Source organism: Nanorana parkeri, unplaced genomic scaffold, assembly GCF_000935625.1.
Source record: "Nanorana parkeri isolate BGI_ZX_2015 unplaced genomic scaffold, ASM93562v1 scaffold539, whole genome shotgun sequence".
In the NCBI taxonomy this organism is placed as follows: domain Eukaryota; kingdom Metazoa; phylum Chordata; class Amphibia; order Anura; family Dicroglossidae; genus Nanorana; species Nanorana parkeri.
In genome coordinates, this window is record NW_017306807.1 from 163,720 (window position 1) to 184,428 (window position 20,709).

At 42.0% G+C, this 20,709-nt stretch overlaps 1 protein-coding gene across 1 annotated transcript in view; it reads right to left on the minus strand.

Annotated features, from left to right (window-relative positions):
• The window catches only part of TRIM37 (tripartite motif containing 37), a 97,977-nt gene extending 77,491 nt beyond the window's left edge, over positions 1 to 20,486 (minus strand). Inside the window, exons 1-8 of the mRNA XM_018561727.1 lie at positions 20,115 to 20,486; positions 11,427 to 11,528; positions 6,224 to 6,264; positions 4,565 to 4,681; positions 3,322 to 3,409; positions 2,763 to 2,885; positions 1,729 to 1,852; positions 259 to 326 (exon numbers count right to left, since the gene is read on the minus strand). Coding sequence (XP_018417229.1) covers positions 259 to 326; positions 1,729 to 1,852; positions 2,763 to 2,885; positions 3,322 to 3,409; positions 4,565 to 4,681; positions 6,224 to 6,264; positions 11,427 to 11,528; positions 20,115 to 20,273 — 822 coding nt within the window. The 5' untranslated portion in view covers positions 20,274 to 20,486. The remainder of the gene's footprint in view (positions 1 to 258; positions 327 to 1,728; positions 1,853 to 2,762; positions 2,886 to 3,321; positions 3,410 to 4,564; positions 4,682 to 6,223; positions 6,265 to 11,426; positions 11,529 to 20,114) is intronic.
• Positions 20,487 to 20,709: the final 223 nt, after the last annotated feature.

A 20,709-nucleotide genomic window follows, 5' to 3' on the forward strand; every position in this document is an offset into this window, starting at 1 on the left:
ATTATGGCTAACAGTTACAAATTAAATGGTACTGTTGAATCAGAAGCTCATGAAAGTCAAATAGTAACTTCCAGGCAAAGTATAAATTGAGAACCATTTATAATAAGTGGTGCAAAACACAAATGGAACAAAAAAAGTGTTAAAGATGTCTATAGTGGGCAAATCGTAATCATTTGCTCCTCTTTTTTCTCTGCAGTTTTAGAACTGAGCTGAATGACCTGTTTTCTACATTTTAGAAAACACAAAACATGTATGTACCTGATGCTCCACTTCTTGTAAAAGTGATTCTAGAAGCTCTGTTTCCTGAGTCAGAGAAGTCTTCTGGCCTGGAAATGAAAGCAGCAAAAATACATTATAAAAACACAAACACGCAGATTGTGTTTTAACTGTGTTATTAAAAACTTCTGAAAAGTCAGAATCTCCCCTTTACACCTCACTAAATAGTGAATACTAGACAACCTGTTTTCCAAATGTATATACACACACACACACACACACACACACTTTAAAACACAAACAAATCCAACTATAAAAATAGTTCTAGCTACTTTAAAGCCAATTTTGTTTATTAGCAGGAGCCACCGAAGTGGGGAAATCAGGATTTTCCCCAAAAGGTCCAACCTGGACCATGTAATGTTACCCAACCAGTGTTGTACATACACAGTAGGGAGAAAAAGCTGTAGTGCTAGATCAAAAAATGTCCAAAGTGCAATAACAAAAAGAACATACCAGTCATTGTAAAGTGCTATATACAACAAAATATGCTACTATGCAACTTGTGCTCCAAATTATAAATATACACAAAATAAAGTTATCACATATGAACTTGAGAACACCCAAACCCAAATCATAAAAATATGAGTACAACAAATAAAACATTTAGAGAAAATAGAGACAATAGCAGTGAACAAGATTCAAAAGTACAATAAATTAAAAGCACAAAGAGAACGTAGATGTGGAGTATAAAATGTAAGAGGCAGAGGAATTACTCCACTTTAGATATGGGGCAAGGGGAATGAAGGCTCTATGCACTTTTGGTCTGCTGCTTCACATTCACACACTTTACCTCTATGAACTAATGTCTGAAGTCTAAAAACTCAAATAGTCAGTCTTCAAAAATATTGCATTTCCAACATAACAATAAAGAATAAAGTAACATTACTTAGTAGACAATGCATGTACTTTACCCACATACATTTAAAGGCTCTCTATACAGACCTCTGTTATACTCACATAGGCTATCGTCATCAGCCATTTTTCTAGAGTTCAGGGTTCACATACGTTGCGAGCTAAAACATTTAGCTTGAGGTGCACTGTATTTGTGCATTGAGGTGCATTGAGTATTTGTGCATTTAAAATGAATGGTACCACAACGCAAACAAAGCCATGCATGAACGTGTGCTCTGCTAAGGCATGATAAAACATACATTTTCTAACTCACATTACCAGAAGGCAATAATGTGAATGCATTCTAAACTAAGGATAAATGCAACTGCATGTACAACAGAGTATCCAAAGGAGACCCATAAAAGAATAGGGAAAAGAAATGGCACAAAAAGCATCTCAGGTCGGAACTGAAGCCAGGACCCTGAAACTGCAAGATCGCAACTCTAACAACTCAGTTACTGTGCCTTTACAAAAAACCATGAGGTTTCCAATAAGTTTTGCAAGCATCTGCACGTCTGTTTACTGCATTCTTTTAAGAACCATATTAGAATCTTCAAGTACCCATAAGTGTAATAAGCTTGTTCTTGAGCTGGGTATCCAGTCTGGCAATCATCATCTCCACAGCATTGCGGATCTCTCGAACACGTTCATCCTTAGCACCTCGTACTGCCTCAACGTTCCGCTCCTGCAACACAAAACAACATTTATAGTCATTTATGTAACTATAATCAGGAGGCTCAACTAGATGCTGTCTGTAATATGGTATGTTTTATTATACTGGTGTAGCTCACTCATTTATAAAGCCCAATACATCGCACAAATCCAAAATGTATTTGGGCAGGGTTTGGGAACATTGATAAGACTGCTCAGTAGGTCAGGGATCAATAAGTTAGTTAATGGCTACATCTTATGCCTTTGAGTAGTTTAGAAACGTGGCAGGACAAGCTTACAATTAGACTTATGTAATTTCAAGATTGATGTATTGCCGGTATAGTACTCACATACTATGCCGAACTTTATACATAATTGTATATGCATCAGCCCCTACCACACTCGGTCTAATTTTGAAGGAAACTTATTTTTTATGGGTTTTTGAGCATTAGAATATAGAGTTCTAATGCTCAATCCCTCCTATAGAGCACTTAGGTGATCAACTTCAGACAAGATAAAAAGAACTCACGTGTGGCCTACTTGAAAGTGTTCAGCCAACAGAATTTTCAGCAATGTCATTCTAAGAAAAATCTGTCCATGATGCAGCTTGAAACAATATGCCACACAATTATGCATGGACAAGGGAGAACACAAATTACCGTATGTAAAATGTAGTTTATGCAACGATAACAGCTACAGAGAATGCATCAACTGGAACAAGTAGACTACTTTGGCTACCTGCAGTATTTTTAACTAACTGCAGTGAGTAAAAGAGAAGTGAATATCCTTTAGAAGAATTTGCTTTAACAGTTTGTCACCTACTTACATTTCCTAATAGTTTACTAAATTACTGTGATTTTATTTTTAAACCAAAACTGGATTTTACGGTCCACTCACTGCATGATAAATAGTAACATTTTATTAGGTGCATAATTAAATCTTACCACTTCCTGCACAAGACTGATGAGTTCCATTAGCCGCCGGCGAAGTTTGGCCACCTCTTCATTTACTTTTGTGACATGTTGCTCATAAATTTCAGCAAGCGGTTTGAAAGTATGCCCTCCATGCTGGGGAAAAAATAAAAAATAAATCATAACACTGTCAACCATGGGTTGGCAGAGAACAGTTTAAGTTTAACATGAAGTTATTATGGAATATATACTCAAATGCAATACAAATTGGAAGATAAGAGACCAATTGTTGACAAAGGATTTAATGTATTCACCCACTATCCCTAAATAATTATATCCACAGTGGGTCTTAATTAGTCAACTTTCCAAATCAGTTGTTCCCAGACTAGTCCCAGTATCTTTTCTTTAGCAGGGGTATTTTTGTTGCTATTGGGCCACGTGTCTTCAATGGTTTTTCTGTAAAATGTCAAATATTTGGCATTATGAAGAGGAATACAATCTATAGTGGTACCAGCACCACACCAGCCTACAAACAAAGTGAAAGTCAGTTGAGAACATGAAAATTAGCACTACCATATGTAGGTGTACTCACCATTCCACCCCAGAGGGCACATTGATGACAGATACAAATTTTACAAGTCCAGCAAAATACACTGAGCTTTTCATGATGGTTCTCACATCTGAAATAGCAAGTTAGGAAAAGTTCTATATTATTGCATTACTACACTGTTGTCATGTGTTCTGTAAACGGATATTTTACTTCTATCACAACTACATGGTATCAAATACATTTGGATAAAAGTTAGGGTAGAGCCCCAAGCAAATGAAGATCTTAATTCCAAAAGAAGATGCTAATGAATGTGAGCAGCTGACATCACCATAATGTTATGGGCAAGAAAAGGAAGGTGCAACATACTCCAACATCAGTAAATAGGGTCAGTGACAGGGAATTAATAGTTTAGGTTTGAAGATTGCAAGTACTATAAAATCAGGGGTCCTTTAAATCCAAAGAAACAAATAAGTAAATGGCCACTGTATTGGGACCCAAGAAGATACATATTACCACAATAATCAGTAAAACAAATAACAATGGCTATATAATATATTGCAAACACCCTTTACCACTTTAGTAAGCTGAAAGTGTGCTTTATCAAATCGCAACTGATTTCGCATTAGGACAAAACTAGCCTATGTTTATACACAGTCATGTGGTGAACCACCACAAACACATCAGTGGTCCAATTTGGGTCCTAACTCCGTTACAGAAATAGTGGTCTAGAGTGGGGAGGTTCTGATATTATTAAATAGTCAGGTGGGGCATTTAAGCCATGGTGCTTTGCATCTAACTGCCAAAACCAAAGACTAGATTATGCCATGACTGGTGAAGGAGGTTGCAAGAGTTCCATGCACTTCACTAACACCCCAAATTGAGGGCATTAACACTGCTAGCTACAATACCAGGCAACAAATGACTCCCAAAGGAATGTTACAGAAATCCTCAAACAAAGGGCACAAATAATGAGCACATGACTACTGTAGCATCTTCTCCAGAGAGAGATCGGAAATGGAACTAGAAAACACCACAGGAGTGTCATCCTTAATTTACATTTTTATTTAAATTTTAGGGCTATAAATCCAAATAGCCCTATGCACCCACCATAACTACATACTCAGTTTTTAGTTTCTCCTGAGGTGCGAGTAGGGCTTAAATTGCTATAACTCCAGCAGAAACCCAAATAACTTCAGATTGCTCCACTTGCATAATTGAGAACATAATATCTGCTGACACTAAGTAATTGAAAGAAGGTGATAAGCAAAATAACAATTTTACATACTTATCCTTCTCGTTTTCTTCATGCTTGTTAAGGCTGCACAACTGCAGTGTGTCAAGCCGCTGAGTAACCTCTTCTGCCCACCGACAGTTAACCAATTCCCTTAGCTGCAAGGGAGCCCTGGAGAAAAATTAAATTGTAACGATGATTGTGACAATTGTGTAGTATAAGTTCTAATGGGGGAAAAAAAAGGGCAAGAGATAAAACAAAAGGCGAGCATTGATTTTTTTTTCCCCATTTAATTTTTGAACATTTGAACACTGAAGAAAAAAGCCTGAGATTACAAACCTGCAAGAAGAAGTATCTGTATTGAATGATTGACAAAGTGCCAATCCATAAACAACGAATCACAGAAAGTGCCAAGTGTCACTAAAGTACACTGGTACAGGTCCGTGAGATCAATGATCTCCTTCAACGTGGTGGATCATGTGGATTCAGGATACAAGTTCCTCTTGTTCCAGAGATTCTTTTTTGGGGGGTATACTTTATCTCCAAAACAGTATTAGGTGGCACAGATATCACACGATCATCGAATACACAGAGGAATATTTTCCCTAATGCAACAAGTAAATAGTTGCGTGTTTAACAATATATAATGGATTCTAAACATTTGTAATCATGCTTTTACTTGTACATGCTCATATACCCTTTTATCATATCATAGCTGCCAGGGAACATTAGGTGGACAGGAAACTGCCAGAAAAGGGGGAGAAAAGCTTGAAAAAAGTACTGCACATGGTGAGTAGACCTTAAAAAGGAGGAGAACTATGGGGTCAGTGCTTTTTCCCATAGTTCTCCTAAGGGTAACGGGAGGACACAAACCAGCATCCTCCCTTCACCCAAAGCTCAGTATACTGCGATCTGCAGCTCGCGGTAAACTGAGAGCCGCAGCCTGGACGGATCCCGACAATACAGCCTGGATCCACCCAGCTGTGTGAGTGACAGCTGGCTCTGCCTAGCTAGATCCTCCAGTCAGCGCTGGAGGATCGGACAGGGGAGGGGGGGAATCCCTGCAGGGAGCTGTGAGTGACAGTCACGGCTCTCTGCAGGCACAGGATCGAGAAGTGAGCGAGCGACGGTATGTGTTCGCTCACTTCCCGATCTATTGAGCCAGCCGTGCGAGTTTCATTGTCACACGTCGGCTCGAACTATGAGGCTGAGTGATTTTCACTCGCCTCATAGTTCTCCTTTAATGATAAAAAAGGTCCCTACTAAGGCATGGTCTCTACTGAGTAAACAACGTGTACGCTGGGAAGATCTCACCATTCCAGGTGAAAACTGCAGAAGGGGTTGAATCTGAAAAGAAGCATGTTTGCTTCATATCTACATTCGTCCTCCAACAGTGAAAGAGAAAGTTATGTTGTGAATCATCATAAGCGGCTGGTTGGGGCTCCGCAGCATGCACTCAGGAGGAGACTCTTGTACTGAGCCTTCTTCAGGCCAAGAACATTTTTACAAGTTAAGAGAGAAACCTATTGAGAACAGGAGAGCACTACACAGATACAGTAGAGTGAGTGAGCGTAGCACATGGCTGAACTGTCTTCACCAAAATGTCTTCAACATTACAGGACAAGTCCAGTGGAAAGTAACTACTTCAAGCTATATCATGACCTGGAAAAATTAAGGTTCACAGACTGGTTGAAAACCAGGTACTTTGCTTACCTGCAGTGTGGACATTGGGCCCTCTGCTCAGTCAGCCATCTCTGTAAATAAAAACAACAGGTTTTAAAGTGCAGTCTGAGCATATTTAACATTGTCTTCAACTGTGATACACTGACATTTTATAGTGAGGCTTCAGAAATGTTATGTTATATTAAGTGATACTGTTCTACGAAACAAGATGTAATTGGAGTATAGCCTAACCTTACCTGGAGCGACATGTGGTACAAGTTCAGTTTTGGATGCATTACCGAATGTACGTTTGATCATAGTCTAAGGGGACCCAAATGTTTTGCCATTGCTATCCTAGCTGCAAGAATGATATTTGAAATTGTTTAATATATTTTAGAAGTTTGGAATAACTGGCTCCAGCTCTCTTAACTCCACTTCCCTGAACTTCCAGTCTAGCACATCACAAGGGACAGCGCAATCTCCAGCAGCTGTCCATCTACTAGCTTGGAAACAGGGAGGAGCACAGAGTAAGCAAGTGGCTTGCCTTTCTGTGCCTGTGTGTTTGTGGATTCAAGTAGTAAAGTATGTCACCAGCACACCATGGTTAAATCTTCAAGAAGTTATCATTTTATTGATGCACACATCTTGTCACATGGCAACGTTTCATGTTTCAGCCCCCAAACAGGTCAGCATTTGTTTGTTTGCTGCTGTTATGCCTTTTTGCAAATAAAGTATTGGATGGACGGATCCCCTTGCAAAAGCCTGTTTTTCACCTATTGCTCAGTGAAGGCTCTGGCGGAAGCTTTACCAGGCACCGAGGTTCAAGCAGCAGGATTGGAGACAAGAGGGTAGAGCTGCTCAATGTTTTCAAACTGCCCTGCACCAAGAGGTCTTTCCTGATTGGTAGACCCCAAGGCGGGCGGGATGACGGAGAAAACAAGCATGAATCACGTTCTCTTCAGCCAAAAAGGAGCAATTGTTTTCTCCTCCTGGAACTTCAGCAATACTTTCAGAAACAGGTTTCATGGAGGAAAGGCATTACAAAGACTTAAAGACCAAGGGTTCATCATAGCATCCATGCCAACTGCTCTGTCCCTTGGGGTTAAGGAGAAGAATCTCTCATTCCTGGCATCCTCCTCTGTGGCAAATAAGTCCACTTCGGGAATCCCCACTCGTGTCAGAAGGCTGAAAACATTTTGGCCTGGTTCACACCTGGGCGTTTTACATTGCGTTCCTTCGCTCTGTAAAACGCTCAACATGTGAAAACCAATGATCGTCTATGGGCATGGTTCCCACCTGGGCGTTTTACAGCGCGTAGGAACGCGCTGCAAAACGCCCTATGCCCAAAGAAGTGCAGGAGCTTCTTTGGGGCGTATTTGCCGTGGGTATCCATTGGGATACAGCCAAGAAGCCTTCGGAAACGCGCGTATTCGGTACACCTAGGTGTAAACCCAGCCTTAAGGTTCCACTCCTCCTGTAGAACTTTCCTGCGACTCAGTCAGCAACCTGATTGGAGGCAACTTCTGAGATGAACTGTCGAAATAGAAGCAAGGGTCTTTTCTGCCCAGGTAAAAAATTTCCTTCAAAAAGAGACTGAAGAGCACAACTTCTTGTGCCCCCTTGTCTGTTGATGTAGGCCACTGTTATCACATTGTCCAATAGTACTTGGGACATGCAGCCCCGTCAGCAACCTCCTTCGATCTCTCCGCCACCAAAGGGCTTGTTTCACCTTTGTTGGAAGACAGCACATTAAATCCAAGGAATCCCCTGAATGGTCTCAAATCCTCTGGAGAAAACTCTGGTGGTCTCTGGTGAAACCTTGCCCATACGGCATTAAAGGTGGAGGTCATGGGACCCAGTACTGACATGGTCGACCTTAGTGATACAGCCTGATTTCCCTGAAGCATAGCCACGCTTGAAGAAATCTTCTGTATCTTGTCCTGTGGAAGAAAAATCTTTTCTTCTATAGTATTGAGAATGTACCCAAGAAACCTTGTCGTCTGAGATGGGAGTCAGGTTGGACTTTTATTTGATAAGCCAGCCTAGATTCCGTAGCCAATCCTGTGTGAATTCCAAGTCCCTCCTCAGTTGGTCTGGAGATGGAGCAGTCACCAACAGGTCGTCTAGAACAGGAACAATGCATATCCCTTTGAGCCTCAAAGGGGCCAAGGCTTCTCCCATTATTTTGGCAAATATCCTTGGTGCCGAGGATAGGCTGAGAAGGGCCCTGAACCTGAAGTGGTGAATCTTCGGCCCTATCCTGACTGCCAGCCTGAGGAACCTTTGTGGCCTATTCCTGACAGCTATTTGTAGATAAGCGTCTCTTAAATATATGGTCGCCATTAAAGAACCTGGCTAAATGATGTTCCTTAAAGAAAATATTGAGTCCATTCTGAATTTCTTGCATCTTACTGATACATTTAGAGGCTTGAAGTATAGAATAAGCTGGAATTTTCCCGAAAGCTTCTGCACACACACACACGAGAACACCTGTGGCTATCTCTTCGCTTGGCACAGGGATGATAACTCCCTGGTCTACCAGATCTCCCAACAGACTGCAAAGTGCAGATGCTTTTACAGTGTCTTTGGGAAGATCGGTCACAATAAATCTTTGCTGAGGGGGACTGTTGAACTCCAGGTGATAACCTAGCTTGACAATCCCCAAAATGTACCTGTTGGCAGAAATCAGGTTCCACTGTGGAAGCAAATCTGCCGATCTTCCTCCCACTGGAGAGATGGTGTCACTGCTGCTTGGGGTTTTGAGCAGGGGGGTTAAAGAGAATGCCTCCCCTAACTTTCTTTCTGCCCAATTCCTTTTGGGCTTTTCCTCTTTGCTCTCTGGTCACGAAAAAAAAACCTGTTGAAAGGTTTCTTCCTCTTTACAGGAAAAGCCTTCTTCCTGTCCGCTGTTCATTCCAAGGCTGCTTCTAGGTCAAGAACGAACAGCTGGTCACCTGAAAAAGGTAAGTTACACATGTGGAGTTTTGAGGCTGAATCCCCCATCCCAGAGGGCTCTACGGGATGAGTTAATGAGCGTGGAGGAGTGGGCCATCATTCTAACCTATTCAGTTGAGATGTCCAAAAAGCAACCAACTGCTTTGAATAGCATAGGAAGGGATTCCAGAATCTGATCCCCAGGAGTGCCGGCCATAAGTTGTTTTTATTTTCAACTGCGAAAGCCAGAACTAGAAATTTCTGGTGACACGGGTGGTGGACAAAGCAGGTTTTAGATTGGCTAGAATGGAATTCCATGCTCTCTTTAGCAGTACTTCTATTTTTCTATCCATAGCATCTTTAAGGTTGCCCTTGTCCTCAAATGCTAGGTCTGACTTTTTAGAGATCTTAGATAGAGGTGCATCCAATTTGGGGTTTTTATTCCACACCTTGGAAGTGTCTTCCTCAAAACTTAAATTTCCGCTTTAAACGAAGACAAAAAGGCTTCCTTTCTGGACAGAATCAGAAAGCACCTTGTGTACAGGAAGCAAATTAGACGTTTTCTTCTGCAGACTCTGGTATGTTAAATCATGCCTAGATTAATGTACTTTATCCTCCTGGATCTCTAAGGTTTCATAAATTGCCCTGAGTAGGTCCTCTACATCATCCAGGGACAATTTAAACCTTGTGGCTGAAGAGGATGCTTCTTCTGGTAAACAAAGTCAGCAGATCTAGGCAAACCAATTCCTGATCCAGATAATAAAGGAGTGGCTTTGGAAGTGGAGGGGGGTCTCCATTGGGGTTCTCATAGCCTCAATCAGGCTTCTGAAATAATGAAAGGTGGAAGCCAGCTCCTCTTTAACTGAGGCTAAAAGACTGCTGCACGCATTAGCCAAATCTTCCCTAAATAAGCCATTAATACAGGGTTGACACAGGGGCTTAACCAAAGTAGTACTGAGCAGACAGCACATTTCTTCCTAGGTACAATTTTAACTTTATCAGGGGCTTTAGCCTAGAAGACAGGAGAAGGACCACCAGTCAGAGGGCCAGCCTAGACATTGGAGACCACCCATGGGCACACAATAGGAGTCCCAACACCAATAAGGATATCTCTTGTGCATGCAGCAGAGCTACAAATAGCCAAAACCTCATGGACATAGCTAGGAAAATACAGAGCTATTATCTGAGCAGAAGCGGTACTAGTCGTGGTTGCATCCACAGGGACCTATGCTTGAGCCTGAGACAGATGCATCGGCCAGGGATTCCCGCTTCAAGTACTGCTCTTGACCCCTCCCCTTCCCCAGATCGAGGCTTGGAGCACAGCCTCCGGCGCCCGGAAATCGCATCATCCCACCCCGGAAGCGACGTCAGCTGCGCCACGGTCAAAACGGAAGCTGAACCCACCACCCGACAGAGCTGTGCAAGCCTCCACGGGGCGTAATGACTTGGTTACCGGTACTGACCCTCACCAGGTACCAAAAGGGAAAAAGGAGCCCAGGTCACCTCCTTTGCTGTCAGCCTGCAATGTGCGCTGTGGCTAAGTAACCATCATGCCAGACAACCCATGAGAGGGCGAAGCTCCAGACAAAGTTGATAAGTCTCCTCCGGATGGAGGAAACACAATAACTAAGGATAGGATCTGGTGGGATCTCTTTTAAACTCTGTTGGGTGATAGGTTTCCTTTCTGGAGGCAGAGCTTATGGGCAGTCCTGGAAGATGACTGGAGAAAAAAACCTTTATCTTTCCTGAGTGAACAAAAATCCTCTATTTTGCTTCACACATGCCCCCTCCCAGACATTGCAGTCTACAGTGGGGGGGTTTAGCAACAGAAGCAGTGCTGCCGATCTAAAAAAGCAATGGGCAGGTTTAGGTGTGGCTAGCTGCTGATTGATAAGCAGCATGCTTGAGAATCAACAGCGACAATGAGAGTCCCACTCCATACAAAATTTTCTCATTCACTGCAAGGCACAGCATACATGAGTGGCAAATCTGCTCTGAATTCAAGAGTAGTGCAGCATCGTTGTCATCCCATAACAGGAAGCTGCTTTGGGTGAACTTCACTGGCAGGCTCAACAGGTAATTGTGGGACTTTTTAGCGGAACTAATAAAACAAAGTGCAGATGCGTTTATAATTAAGTTCTGCATCACTTTTTTTTGTAATATAATGGGAGGCCATACTTCTGCATAGACTGCATCATTGCATAGGCAAAACACAGGTTCACTTTAAGAAAAGTAAACAAAGACCACCTATGTTTAAAACAGGTGAAGAAAAAAAAACAAAACAAAAAGGAAAAGAATAAAAAGAAAAGTGATTACTTACCCGAATACAACTGAAGCAACACAATTTAGAGCAGTGTGGACAAAGGCGGGCATCTCTCAGTTTTTCCATGCAAATGAAACATCTGAAGACCTCCGCTATGCCCTTAATAAAAAAGACAACAAATGTAAAGTAAATATTTGTGAGAAACTTCAGCAATGGTGGAAACCACAGTAATTCAAGAATTGGAACTAAGCTATCAATTGCAGTTATTGTCACTTTATTCTGTTATTTTTCTAATAAAATGCAAGGCAGGAATATTAACATTTCAATAGTGTTTACTAATTTTCAAAACAAATACTTGTACACATTTGTTAAATCTTTATGTAATATAAGTCTAGGGTCCTGACCCCAATAATTAGTAGCAAGAGTCAGTCTTTCGTAGGGGTCTCCAAGCGTTTTGTATATTTATACTTAGGATACATTCACAACCAAGAAGATGAAGTAATACGAAATGCAATAAATACAATACATATTTAAAGAAAGTAATATGAATATACAATGCAACAGGGTTCAGGGCCCAAAAAGGTGTTATGAAAAATAAGTTCCAGATAGGATTCCATTCACTAGCTACTCCTTATCACCAAAAGACAGTACATAGGGGGGCACCGGAAAATATAGTTTAACATGAAGAAAAAGAGTCAAATAGGGAAACCAGTAAGAGAAAAGTGAAGAATCAACCGAAAGAGGTTCAGAGGAAAGTTAAGCTCATCATCTAAAGTGTTGGGTGTGCGTATTGGATACAAGGGTCATATACCTTAAGAAGTTTCTCATGTAAACCAGTAAGTATGCATGTCAATTTTTCATGGATGAAAAAAAAAAAAAAAAAAGGTGTCAATTCTCAGTTTCACTTCCCCAAAGAGAGTATGTTGCCTTTTTCACATAGTAAAATGACACCAAACTCAGGAGATAAATCTTAAAAATAAAATTCAAGTACCCAAACTATTAACAAAAATGTATCTAATTTGTGAATTAGAGGTAGATCCTCAAATCATCTCTGAATTGGTGCCGACACTGTCCTTCCTTCTGGAGGGTGGCTACTTTTGTTCCCCATGGTCCCTGTGTGTTGCAAAGTAACCACCGTTTACATTTAGGTTTACTAATTTGTATTGAAGTTACAGTCCATCACGGGAGTGAGCTTGGAGCAGTGGCTACTTTACAGCACACACACAGGGTCCCTGCGAAACAAAAGTAGTCACGCTCCAGAAGGAAGGACAGTGTCAGCACCAATTCAGAGATGATTTGAGGATCTACAGCCGAGTGATACACAAATAAGATACATTGTTAATATTTACGGTAATTGAATGCATTTTTAAGATTTAATTCTTGAGTTTAGTATCACTTTAATATTCAAGTGGTCCTGAACTCTTACATCAAAAAGAAGTCCAGATACATAAGTGGTTGTTGTCTTGGACCACACACTGTATATGTAGATATTTGGACAAATGTTGCAAAGCGGCAGAAAAACAAGCCACACTGTAACTGCAAAGTAAATGTGGGGGGAAAAAAAACAGTGAATGGTCCTTACGCTAAGCTTCAAAGAGATAGGAAATTGAGTTGTGTGTACAGACAAGCATTTAAATGGAATAGCTGACATTCCACTTTCGATTATGTCAGCTCTGATTCCAGCAATCAGCAAAATAGTTTCAAAAGGTACAAGCCAGCTCTTGGAGCAATGTAACCCTGAAGTAGGTAAACAATTTATAAAGATATGAGGAACTACATCATATCCAGCAGTGCCCTGCTTTGCAGAATAGGAGTACCAGGGAAATTTATTTAACTTAATCCTTTTTTAAAACTCATTGAATGAGCATACATTTATATCAAAACTAATTCACAATTATGAAGGGGATACAATGATATTGAATGACGATAAAAATGCAGCAAAAATTTGGCAAATGCACTACGTTTGAAGACCTGCTCCAGATCTGGTCCAGACATGGTATGAACATAGCCTAAGCCCAGATTGTGGGTACAACATCAGAGAGGATCCCAGGTAGGGATGTGCATTAACCACTTACTCCAATAAACTGCATGTGTATGCTTAAACTGACGTGCAGCAAAATAGAGATCTCGAGGGATCATGTTGGCACCCAACCTATGGAGCAAATCAACGAGTGCTGGGAGCAATATTGTTTTGTTATTACTAACTAGCACTTTCAGATGGAAATTAACAATTGTAGTGTACAGATGAGATATACACAGAGGCTGCCACTGCCAATTTCTTTCGGAAAATGTTAGTTCCCCTTATGTTTGTAGCTTTATCATTTTCTGATTCCCCAACCTACAACATACACATGCACCAGTAAAGTTAAAAACCACTGGAGAAGCACTACAGCAAGACAGCTAGTATTCTCCTCATGCCTTTTTTTTTACCAGAAGCATTGCCTGACTGCTTTTGGCAGCCACTTAAATTTCTGCAGACCTCGCTCTATCTTTTCTGGTCTCCAGGCTCATCTTTCTCCTCCATGAGCCTGTAACCACTGGAGAGGAATTTAGAGTGGAGATCAGTGACTCAGGAGACTCCTGTTTAATGATTTCCGGTAGGCTGAATGAACATGTAAGCATAAGGTGAGAAGCCAGGTAAGTAGCAGATCGAGGACCTCCAGGGGAAACCCAAACCCTTTAACTATGGTTGTGTCAGAAAGGACGAGTTGGGAATGGAGCTACACAACTCTCACTGTTGAGAAGATGGTGAATAATTGCCGACAATGGATATTTCAGTAGGCTTTACCAAATATTACATTACAAAAGTGAGCTCAACCTGTGGTGATCATTTGATCAGGAAAAACAAAGTTGTTTTTTTTTAATTTGATAAAAAAACATCTTATCAAATAAGTCTTGTATATAAAATTATTTAGGTATGCAATGACCTGTCACGTTATTGACAAGTCAGCCAGCGCATGCTAACTGCTAAATTTGGGTTGGAGATCTCTGCATCAATAAACTGTGGTCGCAAAAGGGTTAAATAACAATTCTCTGGGGGTTTACAGTGGATACAGATTTCTATTTCAAAGCCAGTAGCTATGCTGAAATAGATATGGAGGAATTAACACATAACATAATACAAAAAAAAAATTGTCAGTGGAAACTAAAAGCCAGCAGTAAGTCCTTTCAGTAAACATGTGTATTCACCAACTTCCATATAAAAATACACCCAGAAAGATCTAATGCTAGTAGTTCTGTTTTGGACTCTTTGGCTACATGGCTCCTGGTAACTGTCCAGCCCTGTAAGACTTAACCTGTGTATGTTCATCACTCTGTATACCGTTAATTGTTTACAGGTCTCTAAGCACAACAAGCTTAGGCTAGGTGTAACCAAGTCTACTGCAGATAGAGGCACTTGTAGATCTAGTGCTAAAGTTATGTTTAGAATAAACAGTTCCTGACGCTACGAAGTCCTCTTTATTTGTTATGGTAATACATTTCCATATCCACAACACCTACTATGTCTGTGAGGGCCTGTTCACACGATGTCCGTTTTGTGTGCTGACCGGCTCCGTACGCTGCTGCACTCAAAATGCATCCCAATGTATCCCTATGTGTTTTATGGGCTACAGTTCTTACGTGCGCAGTCCGTTCAGCTTACGACAGAAAAAATACTGCATGTCACATTTTGTCAGGTCCGGAAACGGAACAGATACGCAAACGCGTCAAAAACGCACTGCGCTGCAGCCAATATACTAACAGCCCCACTCCAGCAAAAAAAATAAAAAAAATTTACGCGGATCGCGGTAGAACCGCGCGACAGACGCGCATATGCAATATGCCTAGGTGTGAACGAGACCTAATGGAGGGTCAGGAGCACTACCCAGAATGAATTTACACATGGGTAACTCAGTCAACTTAAAGGGTATCTATGATGAAAAACTAAAACAACATTTTCTACAAGTTTTATTCCACTCCTAATAACCATATAGATCTAGAAGTTTGTAAAATTACTTGCGTCGAGTACCTACTAGGTCAAGCCTTAAAATTGCAAGCACCAGTCAAATGGTGAAAAACTACGATACATAACATTGTCCATAGGTGGAGATTTAAAAGCTTTTACAGGTGATTTGCTTAGAGCAGGGGTCTCAAAGTACCGGCCCGCTGTGTGTGTGGGGGGGGGAATGTGTGTGTGTTGAACGGGGTTGTATTACTTTATAGGTGCTGGGGGTATTATTTATGTGCAGAGGGTGTGTGTGTGTGTGTTAGGCTCTATTCAAATCTGTACGTTTAGGTGCAATTAAGGATTCCTGCATCAGGAACTTGCGTTTTCCAGCAGCATGTACTCATATCACATATCATTACATGCAGCAGCTGTCACCTGATCATTAACTTAAATGGGTAATGCCGCTGGTAAACGCCACATTAGGGATTCCTGCTGCACGAAAAAGGCAAGTTTCCTCACGCAGGAATCCCTAATCGCACCTAAAAACTTACAGGAAAAAAAAAAAAAAAGTAAAAATTCCGCCCCACCTCCCCCAAAAAAAAAACAAAACACATTCACCTACTCGGTTAGAACACGTATTGCTAAATCCATCAACCATCTAAACTGGTGCTTGTATTCTTTTTTTTGTGTGTTAATACCTCTCCCAATGCTTGTGTGACAGGGATTACTAACATAAAACACAGCTAAGGCTATGTGGGGCTGATAGCTTCATAACCTCAGCATAAAAAACATGCACTGTGATACTGAATCGAAGTGTAACTATGAACAAACAGCTGAATACACTGTTAAAATAAAATGTGTTTACCAATTTACCTGCCAGAGGATTTGTAATTCTGTACCACAATCCTGTCATTGACACTCACCTACCACTTCAGAATAGGGCTGCAACTAATGTGTATTTTCATAAATCGATTAGTTGGCCGATTATTTTTTCCATTAATGGGACAAAAACATTTTTTTTTTTAATCCCACCTTTAAATTTAAAATAAAATACACAAATGCAGTCTTACAAAGTGTACTTCAAAATAAAACTGCATGCGCATTTTTTTGCAATCGCACTGGACCGGAACACACAGCATTGCAGTACCGTGCGTTCCAGTGGGGGAGATCACACTGTGGGTGGGAGGCACATTTGGGGTACCATTGCATTTTCCCGCAGCAGAATTTGTCAGGCCAAAACCGAAAATTACTTTCCCCACCTTTTATAATTTTTTACTAATAATTGTATTGCAAGCACATGGCGCTTGAATAGCTTCCGCCAGGGAATGACAGCTGCCAGTGGCAAGATTCCACAGACAACAGCTGAATGTACATACAGCAGGTAGTGGGCTGGGGCAATAGCCAGCCTGCTATTGGCCATTTCAAATTCCAATAGCAGGCTGGCTATTGCACCCTTCTCCCAGCGTGGGGGGAGAGAGCTAGGGGATGCAACCAACTAATCTATTTTCATAACCGATTAGTTGGTTGCAGCCCTACTTCAGATGGTAGTGCAATTTCCTAGAAGGCCTCATTCAGATGGGGAGTACACGTTTGCGGCCAAGTGAAGACACCCGTACCCGCATGGATGTCAAAGTTCGGGTGTGCATCAATGACAGCGTACAGCCACATCCTCCCATTGGGAAGAACAGGCTGCTGCGTGCAATTACACACTGCACGCTTTTCTCCTGGGATCAGGAGGCCTAACACTTCCTACCTCTAGCTTGTTGGCTGGACATGCAATCAGTGTCCCCCTCTGTTCAGTAAGCGGGAACATGGCCAAGGAAACATTAGGTGTGTGGGGGTAGTACTAGCACTAGGAAAGCAGCAGATTGATCTTCTAAATCAGGGGTGGGCAAACTCCAGCCCTCCAGCTGTGGTGCAACTACAAATTCTATTAGGCATTGCAAGACTGACAGCCACGGACATGACTCCCAGAGGTAGATGCATGATGGGATTTGTAGTTTCAACACAGCTAGAAAGTCAGAGTTAACCTACCCCTATTCTAGATTTACAGATGTGTAACAAGCAAGACTCTGTAAAACTACTAGAATTTAAAACAAAGTGCCTCTAAAGCCAAAACTTTTTTTTTGTATTTAAGCTGAACTCCAGGCAGCTATAAAAAACACAAATAAAATGCAGCTCTGTATTTATAAATACATCAGTAAATATAGATTTTTAAAATACAAACAGTGCAAGCACCTAAATTTAAAGCAGAACTCTGGAAAAAAAAAAAGTGTTCTTAGCCCTTGCAGAGGGGCTGCAAGCTCTACTGTGCTAACTACACAGTTGTAGCTAATGAAAGGGTAAATTACAGGTTAAATATTAATACAGCACTGGAAACTCCAGAATGACATTACAACACGCCATCTCCACCACAAACAAGTCATATCAATTACTTACAGCAGTATGTTACCGAAACAATTCTAAGAGCTCATACACACAGGCTGACGTACACCATAAAAAGACAACTGGATCGCTGTGCATGGGTCTTACAGGTGTCTAAATGGGCCCTATATACCTGTGCAATTGGGACCCCAGACTGTAAATTTCTTGAGGACAGGAGCTGATGTGAATGTGCACGGTGTAAAGCACTGTGTAAATTGTGCACTTATTAGGGCTGCAACTATTTTCAAAATCGATTAGTTGGCCAATTATTTTTTCCGATTAACCAGTTAAAGAAAAAAAAATTAAAAACCATCTTTTATTTAAAATGAAATACACAAACGGAGTGTTACAAAGTTTACTTCAGAATAAAACTGCATGCACATTTTTTTGCAATCGCATGGCACTGGAATGCAGGGCATTGCCGTACCATGCGTTCCAGTGCGGGCAAACACACTGTGGGCGGGAGGCGCATTTGGGGTGCCATAGAAATGAATGGCACTGCAACACACATCCTGCAGCAGAATTTGTCAGGCCGAAAACAGACTTCTCACTTTTTTTATATTTTTGTTTACCTTTCCACTTCACTGGGGAATGACGGCTGAATGTAAACACAGCAGGCAGTGGCTGGGCGCAAAAGCCAGCCTCCTAATGACTATTTGGAATCACAATAGCAGACTGGCTATCCCACCTGTCCACTGCCTGCTGTCAATCAGCAGAGGAGGGAACTAAGGAAGAAAGTTCTCCCTCAGGTCCTCATCTGCTGATTGACAGCAGGCAGTGGGCGGGATCAATAGCCAGCCTACTATTGTAATTTAAACTATCCAATAGCAGGCTGGCTTTTCTCTCCAGCTGCTGATGGGAGACTTGACGCTGGTGGACTCAAGTCCGAGGGATTGACAGAACAACGGCGGAAAAGGGGGCATGGGGGAGCAGAGAAGGAAACGGAGCAGGCAAAGGTGGAGGAAAGGGGCAGGCAGAGGAGGAATACATTCACAGCGGTCTCTCCTTCCCACTGGTGTCGGCTGCAGTGGTCCATGTCCTTGCTGCCACTGCCGTTACATGCGGGGAGAGCAGCGGGGATTGAAAGTGACACAGACCGCTGCAGCCAGCACCAGCAGGGAGGAGACTGGAGGAGCAGAGTGGCGGCAGGGAATTCGACTAATCAATAATGAGAATTGTTGACAACTATTCTCATTATCGATTAGTTGTTTCAGCCCTATCATAAATAAATGTATGCCCCTGGATACAGACTGTCTGCATCCTGACTGTACATGCTCAGAACAGTTCTTTATCAGTACAATGGACAACACTGTTATCTCAGTGGAAGGATGTTAAGGTATAGGGCGCCCTTTTGGAAATTAATAATGTAATATCTGTGTGACAAGTATAGTTGGGGCTACAATTGTTAATTGTTTATTATGTTTGCAATACATGGGACATTTTAATGGACTGAAATAAAGTAGTTTTGATATTTTACATTTGTATATGCGTATTCTGAGGTACCTTAAAAGTCCAATACAAATTAACAAGATACCTTGAAGACTTTTGGATTGAAACAATATTTGCTCATCCCAGAGTCCAGCTTTAACCATCCCCCAAAATAAAAAGTTGCCTTAGATATACTTTAAAGTAAAACTCCAGCAATTTTTGTATTAACCCTTGCAATGGGGCTATCCCCACACTGCAAGGGTTAAACTGCTAGTTTTTGTCTGGGTTACAAAAACACTCACCCAAAGGTCAGGGCTTGCTTGTTCTTACAATAGTCCTTGGAATGTCACTCCCCCTACTCTGCAGAGGTCTAAGGTCCTGCAAATTATCAGGTTCTATACAATGTATATAGATGTGAGGGCACAGAGGAACATTCCAATGCTGCTGGAAGGGAGGGGGGAGACAGGCTAGGGGGAGCACAGCTGGCCGACTTGGAAGTTTGGGTGAGTATATCTTTGTTATTTTAGGACCTAGACATAAACAGGCACTTAGGGTTAATAAAAAAATCCTGGAGTTCTTCTATAAGTCTGGATTTATCCCACTGTTTTGAATGACCCCCCAGGGCTCATGCCACAGTCCCCACCTATATATCAAGATAATGACAAGCTCCCTCCAGCAAATAGCAGCCATGGACATATTGCAGGTCCTCAGCTGGCACCTCTGATCATGATCTACAAGAAGGAGGAGGTTAGAATGGGGACATCTGGTCACCTGAAATGATCAGAGCTAATCACAAATCTTCTTCAACACTCTATTACTCAGCATGGAGGCTGCAGGAGGAGCAGGGACTCCAGATGAATGGCTAGCACATATGGTCATCATCAGTGCAGGCAGCTAGCCCCACAACACACATGGCCCATACATGACCCAAGCAGCCACCTGTCATCAGTCAGCCCCTGCCTCACCTCCACACTTTGCTCGTCCATCTCCTCCAGCTTGGGCTCCTTGATTTTGCAGTAGTGCAGGGATTTCTTCCTGGACCTGAAGTAGGTCAGGTACTTGAGGGTGCTGCACAGACAGGTGAGGAAATTTTCAGTAAAACGCCCCCTTTCAGCTGCAGACATGCAGCAGCCGGTGGAATGGAGGAGAGTCACAGGGATAGAGGGGAGAGTATGACGGCTGCGGCGGGCGCACTCCGCAGGCTCGTGCTATATGAATGAGCGGGAAGAGAAAACAAGGCAGCGCTCCATCAGGACATCAACCCTCCGGCAGCCATGTTGAACCGCAGCCCGTTACTGAGAGACGAGCGACGCCATGGCTAAACGAGCCGGGGCATGGGGCGGGGCCAGTGACGTCAATACGTTCGGGGCGGGACGGCGTCTGGTGAATAGCATGTGTGGGGTAGAGCGCAGCGCATGAATCGGCATCCGCAGCGATTGGCTGCTATGGGCTCGTGTGGGCGGTGCTTGCGCTGCTCATAACAATCTCTGTGACAGAATCATTTCTAATTACTGTTACACGAGATTCATACACTTCATATACATAGGGAGAAAAATGTGT